General features: G+C 34.6%; 1 protein-coding gene across 1 annotated transcript in view; it reads right to left on the reverse strand.

Annotated features, from left to right (window-relative positions):
• LOC116765255 (dynein axonemal heavy chain 7) overlaps window positions 1–13,944 on the reverse strand; it is a 31,123-nt gene extending 17,179 nt beyond the window's left edge. The window contains exons 1-37 of the mRNA XM_061529431.1: window positions 13,669–13,944; window positions 13,127–13,331; window positions 12,818–12,953; window positions 12,570–12,736; window positions 9,958–10,111; window positions 8,986–9,135; window positions 8,728–8,919; window positions 8,523–8,651; window positions 8,193–8,440; window positions 7,550–7,771; window positions 7,383–7,464; window positions 7,190–7,314; window positions 6,624–6,801; window positions 6,426–6,547; window positions 6,073–6,357; window positions 5,869–5,991; window positions 5,565–5,718; window positions 5,248–5,474; window positions 5,019–5,163; window positions 4,820–4,948; window positions 4,588–4,750; window positions 4,397–4,512; window positions 3,917–4,076; window positions 3,649–3,785; window positions 3,350–3,580; window positions 3,113–3,278; window positions 2,879–3,024; window positions 2,649–2,774; window positions 2,455–2,577; window positions 2,073–2,233; window positions 1,803–1,974; window positions 1,545–1,727; window positions 1,338–1,469; window positions 1,150–1,263; window positions 933–1,040; window positions 655–852; window positions 188–311 (exon numbers count right to left, since the gene is read on the reverse strand). Coding sequence (XP_061385415.1) covers window positions 188–311; window positions 655–852; window positions 933–1,040; window positions 1,150–1,263; window positions 1,338–1,469; window positions 1,545–1,727; window positions 1,803–1,974; window positions 2,073–2,233; window positions 2,455–2,577; window positions 2,649–2,774; window positions 2,879–3,024; window positions 3,113–3,278; window positions 3,350–3,580; window positions 3,649–3,785; window positions 3,917–4,076; window positions 4,397–4,512; window positions 4,588–4,750; window positions 4,820–4,948; window positions 5,019–5,163; window positions 5,248–5,474; window positions 5,565–5,718; window positions 5,869–5,991; window positions 6,073–6,357; window positions 6,426–6,547; window positions 6,624–6,801; window positions 7,190–7,314; window positions 7,383–7,464; window positions 7,550–7,771; window positions 8,193–8,440; window positions 8,523–8,651; window positions 8,728–8,919; window positions 8,986–9,135; window positions 9,958–10,111; window positions 12,570–12,736; window positions 12,818–12,953; window positions 13,127–13,331; window positions 13,669–13,888 — 5,953 coding nt within the window. The 5' untranslated portion in view covers window positions 13,889–13,944. The remainder of the gene's footprint in view (window positions 1–187; window positions 312–654; window positions 853–932; window positions 1,041–1,149; window positions 1,264–1,337; window positions 1,470–1,544; window positions 1,728–1,802; window positions 1,975–2,072; window positions 2,234–2,454; window positions 2,578–2,648; window positions 2,775–2,878; window positions 3,025–3,112; window positions 3,279–3,349; window positions 3,581–3,648; window positions 3,786–3,916; window positions 4,077–4,396; window positions 4,513–4,587; window positions 4,751–4,819; window positions 4,949–5,018; window positions 5,164–5,247; window positions 5,475–5,564; window positions 5,719–5,868; window positions 5,992–6,072; window positions 6,358–6,425; window positions 6,548–6,623; window positions 6,802–7,189; window positions 7,315–7,382; window positions 7,465–7,549; window positions 7,772–8,192; window positions 8,441–8,522; window positions 8,652–8,727; window positions 8,920–8,985; window positions 9,136–9,957; window positions 10,112–12,569; window positions 12,737–12,817; window positions 12,954–13,126; window positions 13,332–13,668) is intronic.
• Between the last annotated feature and the right edge of the window lie 59 nt (window positions 13,945–14,003).

A 14,003-nucleotide genomic window follows, 5' to 3' on the forward strand; every position in this document is an offset into this window, starting at 1 on the left:
GTTTGTAAGCGGATGACCAGAAACAAGACTATATTGTATGTGTATTTTATTTCAGTTAGCCATCTTAGCTATCTTAGCCAGATGTGTGAAGCTAGCAAATTTTAAAAAACAAACGTCTGTCCATCAACGATTGAAATAAAATGTGAAACTTAAGAATTAAGCAGGACTTCTATGTTGGTCCACCTACCTTTTCTTCTTTTATCCAATTTACCCATGATAATATCTTGCGTCTGATTACAGTTTGTTTGAGCTGAGAACGCCATTATGAGGGCCTTGTATACTTTAGTGTCAACGCGTTTAACTAAATAGTCCTGGAAATAAAATATTATGCAGTAAATTTGAAACTACCCAATATTGCAAAAATATTTAGTCTAAATGTAGTCTAGTATCATACTCGTATTTATTAGGTAACCTTCTCACGTAGCGTTTCACAAGCGCTGTGAAATAGTTGTCACAGTAGACTTTCCGATCAATGAATGCTAATGTGTACTTATCATGTCGGAGGACAAAGACTGTTAAATTTACATCCTAACAGAAATTCTATGACATGAAACCGCTAACCCACGTCTCTGCGGATTTGTGAGTAACTCTTTCCGTAATAATTTTGCGGTAGATGTGAATATAATAAAGTTTTAAAATAGGTCAACTTAGTACGATTATATATGAGGATTTCCCAGTGCCAGTCGGTCCAACCATCATCACTGCCTTGTGATGCGTCACAAGTAGCCTGAATAGCGCCAGGTATCGCACGCTGTCCAAGGTCGTCACCAGAATCTGGTTGGGAGGAGTGTCTCGACTGATGGGCGGCGCGGATACTACGTCATCCTGCCATGGCTTCCATTTACCTTTACCCTAAATTAGATCAATATTGAAATAACAAAATAGATCTGTTATCACTTTTTCCTGCGGAATATTCTAAGAGCACATCTCACCTCCTTGATAAAACGGTAATCATAAACCGTTGCTTCTTTTGGGATGATGAATATGTATTGCTTTTCCGGTTTGGGAATTTCTTTTGGATATCCCAATACTTGTATAACCTAAAATACGTAAGTCTTAAATAGCCTCCTTCCTGACCATAATTTTTTAAATAAGTTTTTACTAATTTGTTAGTTGATTATAAAAAGACAAAGGAATGTTTCATGGTACCTTTTCGGGAAATTCCTTTTCGAGCATACCCCTAAACAACATATCGAATTTCGGCCGGCCGTCACTGTCCAGAGTAGCTCCGATAGACCAAATAGTGGAAAAAAAGAACACTCCCTAATGAAACGAAATAATCTTAGTAATTATAATAAATATTTTCACAATGTTGTACAAACATTAATTAATTTTACCTCAAGCTGCGCTCTTATGTCGAGGTCCGATAAAGTTTCCATGTATTTTTCATCATAGAAATCATCCATAAATGTATCAAACAGATTCATACATGACCAAACCAAATTACTGCGCGAAGTTACATACATTTGCTGGAAACAAATTTTATGGATATCTTTAACTCACTGTCCTTGAGTTGTTTCATAACTCCACATTCACTCACTAACCTTAACTTTACCAGAAAGTTCAACCAGCCAAAGTAACGGCGACATGAACCGATTGAACAGTATGCGAATGTAGTTACGATTGAACCCGTGTAAGGTGGATGGCAACGTGTTCAACCAAGACTCCAATAAACATTTCCAGCCCAAGCCCTTAGGCTCCAGATAAATCATACCACAACGAGACACCTTTAAAATTAACATTATTTTAAAATAATATCAGAATTTTTATTTATTAGAGTTAATCAATAAACAATCTGTTACGGTAGCTGGAGAAGCTGCTTCCAAGTCCATTGGTTCAAATACGAGGTTAGTGGTGGGCGCGAGTTGGATGATCTCTCCGCTCATGAGGCAGAGCTTCTTGTTGTCATCCAACACCGTGTTCAGGTTCTCTATCCAGATCGCATCCACAGGACCATCAAATACTAACCACTTTCTATAACCAATATCATGAGGCCATACAATCGATGTATTAAGTCTTATTACGTCACGCACCATTGGCTAGGTAATATCATTCTTATCAAGTCCTATCACCTGTTGTCATTGGTTGAGACAGCGAATGCTCGATAGGACACGGCGAGGATACCGTCCGACCACTCGTGCGACACTGGATCGAACTGACCGTAAAGCTGGCCCATTGTTATTGACTTTGGATTTATCACTGTCCACTCCACGGCGTTTTCTTCCATCAGCCCCTTATATTTTCATTGTTCATTGAATCATTAAGATTAGCTATATACTAAACAAATTAAGTCTGGATCTACACTAGTGCCACTAGCGAACCAGATGGTGAACGAACAATGATCGGATTTATAGTGTGAATCCAGCCTTAATACTCAATTTTTAATATCAATCATATCTATACACGATATTAAAATCGTTTACTATAGATACTTGTATAACATCCCAAACTCACTTTTTCTGCTACCATTCCCAAGGCATGTCCGAGAGCGTGATAACATTTAGTTTTACTTGAAAATGGAAAACCAACCAACATCAAACCATGTCTCACCAAAATCATTTCATATAACTGTAAAACCTGTCAAGATACATTCATATGTAGTAAGTAAAACAAATTCATAACAATCACTCGAGAAAGAAGATTCTAACCTTTTCAATGAAGAAATCGTTCGCTTGTAAGTTAAGTGGCACACAAACTTCCTTTAGACACGCGACCAAATGTGGCAGACCCGGCTGAGGAAGCGGGAGGCCGGGGAAGAGATCGCCGATAATGCCCTGAATTTAAAATTACATGTTTGAAAATCAAACAACTTCTAAACCAACTACTAATAATAATGTGCTTGTTTCCTTAATTATTAAAATATATTAATTATACTCACCATAAATAACGGCACGTCATGTTCAAGGAACTTAGGCAAATTGACGTCTTTAATGGATCTCAATAAAATGATATCCTCAAGTTCACCGGGATAGCGCAGCTTCAATGCACCCGCCGCTCGTAACACCGACTTTACGGCTCGCATACCTGTGAAGTTATAAATAACGTACAGTTTTGTCATTTTTATGTTCAGTCTGGGAACTTTATAATTACCAACTTTCGTTATAAAACAAACCATAATCGTAATGGCTCTGTGACGAGAGCTGCTCCGAGCACAATTTGTAAGTTGCGACAATCTTTACAGCCAGTGGTTTAGCATTCAAGTATCCAAAGGCGTAAAGCTCGATCTCCGAAATAAGGACATAGTCAGGCACCATCATGGCAACAGATCGGAATAAAGCCTATAACACACATATACAAGAATAAAATATACGTTTAAAACATCGATATAAGATATAAATTATGTCCAAACCTTCAAGTTGTCCGGTAGTTCTGATCTGCCGGCATAACCAGGGTTCATTGTGATAAAAACAGCACAAGACTTGTCTAAATTTAACAACGTTCCTTCAAATAGTAGCTCCGTAGCCCCAGAATTGATTCCTCGTTGGATTGACAAAATTTGTTGGGCCACAACCGAAAGCACTTCGAGATCGATTCTATTGAATTCGTCAAAGCAAGACCAAGCTCCACAAGACGCTAAGCCCTATATAATAAAAGTGTAAAATTTATACAATGTAAACAAGGTCTATACTTCCTCATAATTTTACTTACCTTAAAGAATTTACCAAGAGCCAGGTAATCTAAACCATCCGAGCAATTAAACACCACACATTGTTTAGCCACAGCTTTCGCTAAGTCTTTCGTTGTTTCTGTCTTTCCAGTACCCGCAGGTCCTTCAGGAGCACCACCTAGATAGATTTTAAACACTACGTTACAGCTCAAATACAAAAAACCTATTTTGACAGAATTATAGAGTGACAAAATACAGGCTTTAATAAAAAAAATATTTTATTATTATTATATATATATATATATTAACCTAGATTAAGATGTAGAGCACCAAACAGAGTTCTGAAGCATCTGTCAGTGAGCGGTGTGACCACGAGCCGGCCGGTGTTGCCGAGGTACTCGTAGCCGTACATCAGCTGTGAGTTTATCATACGAGTCGCGATCTGCATACTGTTGTCCTCTTCTTGTAGCTGAGAACAAAAAACATTGCTCTTTTTTTGTTACGAATGGTTTTATGAAGCTTGTGGAAGGTTGGTCTGGTCACTGGCGGACTACATGCTACGTTAGTAACAGACGAAAATGTAGGTATAGTGTTGAATCTTAAAACGTTCCAATAATACGGTGGATAAAAGTAATAAAATAACCCTTCAATTGTTATTTATAATCATTGCAAAGAAACAATTGCCCTTAGCACCTGGAAAACTGGACAAGATAAAGCTTAAAAATCTATTTATTTTATATTAATTGGATATAGAGGCTTTTAAAATTATGCATATATAATATAATCTACCTCCCAATAGTATCTTATTTGTGACAGCCAGTTAAAATCATTGTCAACTTGAACGTTGAAATCTATCAACTCCATAAGCACGTCTCTGGCGTGTACGTCCAATACGACTAACGCTCCTAAAATTATTAATATAAATAAATAAGTAGTTTTTAAGTCATTTGAAGCTTATTCAATAGAATGTGACAACTGACCGAGAGTAATTCGATTCTGTAAGGAGAGCTCTCCTCTTACAAGATCGACAATTTTTGATATCTGATAATTGCATTTATCCCAATAAGCTCTCATCGCTGGTATGCTTATGTGAATGGCGTCCGTTACTTCCGACGTCCAAAAAGTCATTGCAATACATTGCACCTAAAATATAAAAAATGTACAATAAAATGAACATTTATAGAATTTATGAATGAAAAATATTCAACTCACGGCTTGTCCAGGCCATACTAGCACCCACTTCTCGCGAGGACAATTGAGATAGTCGTCATAAGAAAGCGCTACAACGTGGTGCACGGACGCCTTCATTGATCCCTCGAGCTCCAACAGCCATCTCTCTACCTATAATAAAAAAACATCAGATAGTTGTACTTATTTTACAAATTGATGGTACATTTTAAACCATTCTTACCTGACCCCTAGCCGCGGCTGTGTTTATGGTCATAGTCAGTTCAACGACTTCACCCTCTGAGGACTTCATGTGAGTCACCACCAGGTCCTCGGTGAAGTTAAGCTTGGCAATTCCTTCGAAGCACTTCTTGAGATGAGGTTGTACTCTAATTGTACAGACAATATTTAATTGATATGAAAAATATATCTGTATGATTAGCAATACCTTACTGTATTTCGAATGAACTCACCGCATAGGATCTTTGGTCTCCGAAAGAATCTCGAGTAGTTCATCATTGGACAAGAAGAAGAATCTTGGGAAATATAAACGTTTCTTTTCCAGATACGCGTTCAATCCGCGTTGTACCATCTCCAGCAAATTGTTGGACTTCTTTAATCTGTCTAGCATTTTCTCTATTGTGATCACGTCAAGAACACGCGGCTCCGTAAATGCAGCTTTCATTATTTCCTTCCACATCTATAATAACATCGAGTGTATTTCCATATTATTTAAATTAGTTTTGCCTGAACACCATGTATATCACACAAATCTTTATATAATATAGACCTTATCAACTGCGCTGAATCTTCGACCTTCTTCAGGAATTTGCTGTTGAATGTCAGGAGAAGAGAAGATAGGCTCTAAGTACATCCAAGTTGCTTGTACCTTCAACCATTCGTCTAAGATCTCTTGCAGTAGGACGAGTTTACCCTCCCAGTCACTTTACAAATTAATATATGCATTACAGAGATAAAAATCAAAATATCATCATACAAAAACTATGACAATTTCTATTCGAAATTCAAAAATCTTCAACTGTTGATAACTTATTTTTTTTTACATCATTCTATTGCTATAGACGCATACTTACATTATGATTTCTTCGAACGGTTTAATATACGGTGAGTTCTTCATTGTCTGTGTTTTCACAATGTGGTCGTCCAATAACAATTGAATTTCGTCGACACTTGATAAAATGTAGGTTCCTGTATCCCTAAATGACATAATACAACATTATTTTAATGCTATTTAAGAGACAATTCAAGTTAATACTGATGACAACAAAGCTACCGACTTGTATGGTAAAATCTCAAATCTAAGTTCAGCCCATTCCTTGATCATCTTGTCGAGAGCCTTCTCGAGATTATTTTCTTTGGTTGCAGCTTCTGATATGCTCTCAAACTTCTCGATATAATCGTCCAGGTTAAAGTCAATGACCTTCTCTAAGGATAGTTCGTCATCGACGACGATAGGGAATCCAACGATTTCCGAAACCTTCTCCCAGTGTCTCGCTTTCATACCAGGATTTCCGAGTGTTTGGATGATTGGCATGTGCGTCTTAAATTCCTCCATTTTTTCTCTACATAATTAACACGGTTTAAAACAGTGTCCTATCTTATTAAGTATAAACAATTATTCAAGCCCCACCTGACCGACTGAGCAAGTTGGAATGTGTCAGGGACCTCTTGGAAGGATTTCTCTAATTTATAAACTATTTTGTAATAGTAGCTAACATCGCCCTCGATATCTTCGGGATCGAAACTTCCGACCTGTTTAAACCCAATTTATATATTAATAATAACATCCTTATATATATGAAGTACACTATTATTTTATGACCCTTACCTTAGAGGTCATCCAATTTGTATATTTTTCCAAAAAGTCATATCCCGCGTCGAAGAGTTTCTTGAAAGGTACGAGTTTGTCGTAAACTGTTTTTCTCTTGGGATACTGTGACAGTTCCCATCCAAATGAAGCCTCTTCCTCGTTAAATTGATCTATCTTCGTCAAAGCGTTCGCAAGTCTGTGAAAAACTTCTAATTAAAATGGTAATTAGAAACGTAATGTCGACTTTATACAGATTTATAAATAAATATTTTCGATTTTATTTCAATTCTTACAGTGTTTAAGCCTTTAAGGTACTAAACAATTGAAAATAGTTCATACAGTTATCTACCATTACCTACCAATTTTATTTTTTTGTACGGACATACCTACAATTCAAGTCTATTTATGACAATAGTTTAATATTACTAGGAAAATTGTATACAACCATTGAGACTATGTTGCTGAATTGTACAAACTAGTAGCGTGGCTGCCATGACATCCATATCATTAAAATGATACACGAGAGTCATATGAATATAGACTTTGAGACTATACTAGTAAAGTTCTATTTCATGTTGCTGTACTTTTCATCCAAACGTCGTGCACGAGTGACGTATTTGGAGATCTCATTAATGTCGCCCCAATATTGAACTTCGTTGCACTGAGTTTCATAAATATCCAAATCGTCGATAAACTGAGCGATTCGCACCTAGAAACGATTTTCATATGAGCATTCCGCTGCAGAAATTGAAATTAATCTAAAAATATTTATATTACTTGTAGCAGCTCCTGATACTCAATCTTTTTCTGTTCACAAATCACTTTGCACTCCTCAATGACGCCGGGCAGACGCGCATACCTGGAGGAATAAAAAATTCACTCGCCCAATTAAATAGGTGTATTATTTTCTGTATTTATATATAAATTCTGGTTTATTTCAGTACCAATGAAACGACTGATTGTTGGCCTTCATTTCCAGAGGCGTGAAGATGGTGTAGTCACCAAGGAATATGATGTATTTCATGACATTACGAAGTTTATCTTCCATTTCTTCCAACAGAACTTGTTCCGCCTTCTTGCAGTACTCAATGAGCTCCATAAGTGCGGCCGTGTCCGGCGGCGAAGTGAGTAGTGTTGTGGCTATCAGAGAATATTCATCGTAGATGCTGACAGAGACATGTTGTGTGAATCATTAAAATTATGATAATTTATAATATTTAAAAAAAAATCCTTAAGCTGCCTGTTATTATAACAAATTGATGGTAGTTTTCTACAAATATAAGTAGGTCTGAGAGAAAGATTAAAAAACACAAAAAAAACTGACTGAGTTAGTTGTAAATAAATTTTATATTATCGAAATTGAAAATGAAAGTATTCGCAAAAGATTAATTCATTCTAGTCTACATAAATGGCTTTCAAATTGTAGGCCGCGTTTTCCGCAGACGAGGAGTTTTTGCGAACAAAACGTAATGAACCTAATACAAAAGCGCATTTGCTAAAGTTATTTTGTATTACTACAAATTATACTTCTATATTTAAATCAAACAACCTATCAGATTTTTTTGGATAAAATTCTTCTCAACTTACGACTTAATCATATTTTGGTAATCCTCTGTCATTCTTCTTAGTAAGGTATTAGCAAGTCTCGTGGCAGCGCCTCGCAAAGAATTTATCAAGTCGCCTCTCTGCATTCTAAACATGCCTATGACTATGGTCCCTTCTAATTTGGAAGGTATTTCCTTCGCCACATTAACGTACTTAACAGACTCCTCGCAAAACTCTTCAAATGTCTTTTCTGGTACAGCATTAATAAATTCCTCAACTTGGGACATCGACTGTAACATTGTCAAAGATAAAGTATGAAGATTTTCTTTCATTGGAGATATTAGATACAATCAGTAACAACAATGAACCAACTTCTCCATTAAGCAAACATATGTAGTTATCAAAATCTTGTACTCTTAGTTCTGGACCAATTCTCTGTTCATTTATTAAATCTGCAATTTGTTTCTTGTATCCCTCAACAAGGTCATTATCTATTATAGGCTGTTGAAATAAACAAATATAATTTGTTAACTTTGCAAAAACGATAAATACTATTGTGATATAATAATTCACGTACCCTGAGTGTCATTCTGTTTGTTATTATATAATCCTGATACAATATTGTCTCTAATCTTGGCGTTTGTCTGCAGGCGTCTATTATAAAGTCATATAAGAGACAAAGCTGATCTCGAAATTGTTTAAAAGTGGGTTCAAATTCTATGGCGTCATCTTTAAAAATTAAATTTATTACGAACCCTTGATTCATGTCCTGCAAAACGGGAGTATTTATCTTGGATTTGTATTATCACAGTCCAATTCTAAGGAATATACTTACGCCAACATCCAGAATGTAATCCGTATATTCCGCCATAGATTTTAAGCATAAAGTCTGAAGATTGAACGTCATAATGCAGGCCAGACAATTGTAGAAGTGCTTCATCCTCGAGACTTGCTTTGGTTCGGGTATTTGCTTCTTTTTACTACCCTAATAAGGTATCAGTTGTAAATACAAAATAATTTTAAGGTTTTATTGACTCATTATCAAGTACATAATATTTCTGTGAATAAATAGAATATAGGTATTTGTACTTAATATAAATATTATACATTTCCGTGCAAATAAGATTAAGTTAGAAACATACACTTTGACAAAACTTCGTTTATTTGTAAAAAAACAGTGTAACAGCGGTATGAATATGTATTAAAAAGGCAAAGAAATTCCTAAAGATAACTATTAGCACAAGAGGCGTGCCTTAAACATGCATACTTTTTTTCATAACTTTAGCTAACAACGCCCTTGAGTCACTTAAACCTTCCAAATATAAGACTCTTCAAAGAGGTACGCTTAAAAGAAAAGATAAGGTTACTAAGTCATTTGGAGACTTCATTTTCAATAGTGAAAAATTTGTAATATGCAAAGAAGTCTGAAATTGAGGTTTTTTTATGATCTTACTTTTTTTATGTTAAAGAGGGCAACCGAGTAGACGGCCTACCTGACGGAGGTAGTATCGTCACCCATGGACTTCCGCGACATAGATTTGCGTATGTGTTGCCACCCTTGATTAGGGAAGAGGGGGAGGAAAAGGTGGGAAAGGGAGGGAAAAGGGAAAAGGCAACCGGCTCTCTCTCATCGGACGAAACGCAGCCAATTAAGAGTACTTTACGGAAATCTTCTGTGAGAGGGAACTACTTCCCCGGTCGAGCCGGCCCATGTTCGAGCTGCAGTAACTTGACCACAGCTAGGCTCCACCACCTTTATAAACTTTATCGGTGTCCTAAAAAATATTAAAATATCTATTTATTTCACCTGCATAAAGACCGCCTGCAGCGAGGGTAGCCACTGCAGAGTGAGGACTGTGCCGGCAGCATCGATGTGCCTCTTGCACACGAAGCAGAAGTCTTGCAATTCATACGCTTCGTGGGTCATCATAATGTCACGCATACTAATAAGTCGGAGGTCACTAAGAAGTGGAAAGCGTCTGATTATAAATAAATATCTTTATATATATAATACTTACACTATTTAGGTGGCTTTCTTAACTATATTTCATTAAAAAGGCCAAGGTGAGCATCTTGGTTCCCTTGTCTAAAATAATATTTTTGTTTAGAACTCTTTATATATATATCACCAATCGATAAAAAATTAATGCAATAATAAAGGGTATCTACATTCTATTGAATGGAGTCTACGAAAAATTATTAGGCAAAAAAACAAAATCAAGTCCAGACATATTATTTAGATTAACCTATTAAATTGCTCCTTTTTCTCTTAGAGTATCCAATTCTCTTATGTTACAGAAATAACAGCCATTCTAGCTTTCGAAATGGACAATCTGCTATTTCATAAATCACATATATTTAAGATAGAAAAATTTAAAAATAAAAATATTTATGAATTGTACGTTCTGTTTTAAAAAAAATTAATATCAAAGATATTCTCAACAAGTCCTCATCGTTTCATAAAATTACTATAAGAGTGAATGAAATCGCCGTTATCTTTAGTTTCACATCAAAAATTTAAAGTGTAATCAACGTAATCGTTAGAAGAGATCTGTTTCAGAATTGATCCAAAAGATTATTATTATCGGTAAAAATAAAGCTTGTATAAAAATAATTATTTTAATGTAGGTACGTCGATAAAAACATTTTTCTAAATTACCTACTATTTTTGTCTCAAATCAATGTTTTATATATGTTTATATCAATGTGTGTAGACGTGTGATACACGCTTTGTTAGGTAATATGAAGTTTGTATACTATGTTACAAACTTGAAATAATTAATGTGCAGTTATTGAAAGGTGTTTTAAAACTCCCTTGTAATTTAATAAATCAATGTAAAAAACCTTTTTAAGTTATTGAAACCGAGGTAAGACAAGTGATCATAATGGCGCTAAATACGGAGCGGTTCTAGTTTTTCATTCATAAAACTACGCTGATGACATCTTCAAAGATTTATGAAGGAATAATTGAAAACCCTTCGTATGTAGTGAAACTAATGAAAAGGTTACTTGATTTTTATTTAAATCAGTGTAATTTTTGTCGACCATTTTAATAAATATATTTCCATATATCCTGTTACTTTAACAAGTCACAGCAATAAAATATACGAATTTTGTTATTTAATTTTTCAAGAATTTGTTTCGATTGATTGATTTACTGTCGACATACAAAAACAATTTTCTTTTCATCAAAACATTACTTGTTTTTGTTAATTCCAGCGTCACGGAATTTTTCAAAGGATTTGAATAAATCTACGCAAAAACAAATCACTCGATTTTTATCAGCAAAAGGACCGGAGAAGGTATTTGTTCTTTTGTAATAAAATGAAAATTTCCCGACAACAAAGACACCGCCGGCTGCTAAAACTCTCTGCCCTAAAGTGGACTTACACTTCTCAGGTTAAAACGCTATATTTTAATAGAAATTGAAAAGGTAAAAAGCGTCGCCCGAGGTCCAAAGCAAATTAAAAGTTCTCTCAATCGTTTGAATTTGCTTCTTTCTTTATATTTCAATTTTATTGCAGAACAAACATTAATAACTAATGATTGTTAGAATTACACAACGATAAAAAACCGCACGTCCAATTATTTCACATAACGTTATATGGTCAGTAGTATGATATATACATATGTATGACAAATATTCAACATGTATTCGTGTATAATATAGGCATAACATGGAATATTCCAAGCCGCTATAGATAGCATTTAACACAGCAATAGTATTGATTGATAATTGAAGCGTAATTAACAACCGTCTGACAATTCGAACATGGCGTAGGTTAAACGCTCTGATAGATATACCTACATACCTTTGAGCGTTGAGTTATAATTTGAAACATATGTATGTATCTGTATTATGATTATTTATGCAATCAAAGAAATGCGTGCCCTAATACCGTATGAATTGGACATTAAAAATAACATCAGAAGCACTTTAAATATTGTAACAATCAAATGAAGTGAAAACAGAGGTTTAAACAGAAAAATGAAGACTGCTTTTTTGAATAAACATTGAACCTATCAGTATTTTGAATCCATGATTCATTCGATATTCTTAAATTCAAAAAACAACATTGAAACTCTTAGTTAATTATCTAAATTCATATCAAGATATAAAAATAAATACACCTATGGGCTAAAAATGCTCAACATCCTAGGGACTATAAACAATTTTAAATTAAAATATGTAAATAGAAAAGTTTGATAAATACTATAACTTAAACAAATGTAATATACAAGAATGTTATTTTACTGAAGTGAACAATGAAATTAAGCTGAAAAGTATAAGAGATTTAATTTTTATCGTTATGTAGACGGACTATTAGTAAATAATAAATTTTGTAGCTGTTGGTTATATAACTATATAAAAATTCTTTTACAGATTGGTAAACCAAATGAAATTCATACAGATCTTACTTATACTGCTTCCACCAAATCTGAAGCACTTGAGCGATACAAGGATTGATGCTGTACAGCCAGGAGTTCAGATACTTCCTCGCTACTACATAGCGGTTCCTCCATGCGTCGTCTTTCATAGCCAGTTCGCGTTTCAGTGGAGTGTCCTCCTCTTCCAAAGACTCTTCCTGTTAAAATACATAAAAATAAATAAAAATTTCCATTAGCAAACATTTTTAATTAAACTTTGACTAATTAAATAATCTCACCGTATTCGGGTCTTTCAAAACAAAGTCTACTATAGCCTTCTTCATACTCATCATAAAATCTTCACGCATTTCGTCCGTGCACGTGAATAGGCATTCCTTCCATTTCTTCAACTTTATGGATATTAAATCGTGGACTCTTTCCGAGGGGAAATCAGTAAAGTTAATTGACGAGATAATTATATTTATAACGGGGATCTTTGAGGCGTTCTATTAGTTCAATAAAATATGTAGGGTACTTTGAGAAACTCAATTTTGGTACATAAACTTAAATTAAAACATTTCCATCTGCACATCACAAACCCCTCTCACCGTAATATTATTTTGTTGTCCAAGGGAGCTACATGTATCGTGTCAATACCATATCGTAGATAGTAGTAGTATCTCAACATGTCCTTTTCTTCGCCAGAAGGGATGGCATCACCGTCCTCTCCGGGAGCCGATTGACAAATTAATTTCATCAACTTAGCCCTAAATTCTTCTCTCGCTTTTCTCATAGCAGTGAAACTCTGCATGACTAAGGACAGTCGTTTATTTAAATCACTCCTGCCTAATATTTTTATACCTAATACAATGTTGGCAAATATACTACATATTAAAAATGGATTGAATGTATCTATGCTCTACATTATAATTATAAGCTCAAAATTATATTCGAAGATTTGTAATATATAATAGACTCAGTGAACTTCTTATCGCCTAACATCGATTGTTGAGTTACAGATCAGAACAATTAATTATCGTTTTTTTTATACGAGCTTTTTTTATATATATATATAATATTTATTGTTAACGGAAATTATTTTTATTTTTAAAATCATTTCTTTCTTTGCAAAAAAATATATTCATATTACCACTTGATCTCCTTCTCGGAACAGACTTAGATGCTTGAATCCTAGCAGCTTTGTTTTTTGGCGGAGGTAACTTTAAAACTTCTTCAGGAAGTGAGAAAAGGGGTTGGGTTCTTATTTTAAAATCATCAGGCATTTTTATTTTTGCTATTTTAGGAAGTTTTACATCAGAAGTTGAAGGTCCAGGTTGACCTTTTTTGCGACTGGGTTTTGGCCGCTGCATTTTTTTCTATATTTCACTTTTAATTTTCTTTATTTTAAAAGAACCTAAAAAGGTAATTTTATTATTAATTAATGTAAATTAATTTTAAATACTTGTGCTAAAGAAAGATTGTTAC

Source organism: Danaus plexippus, chromosome 2 (assembly GCF_018135715.1).
Source record: "Danaus plexippus chromosome 2, MEX_DaPlex, whole genome shotgun sequence".
Classification (NCBI taxonomy): domain Eukaryota; kingdom Metazoa; phylum Arthropoda; class Insecta; order Lepidoptera; family Nymphalidae; genus Danaus; species Danaus plexippus.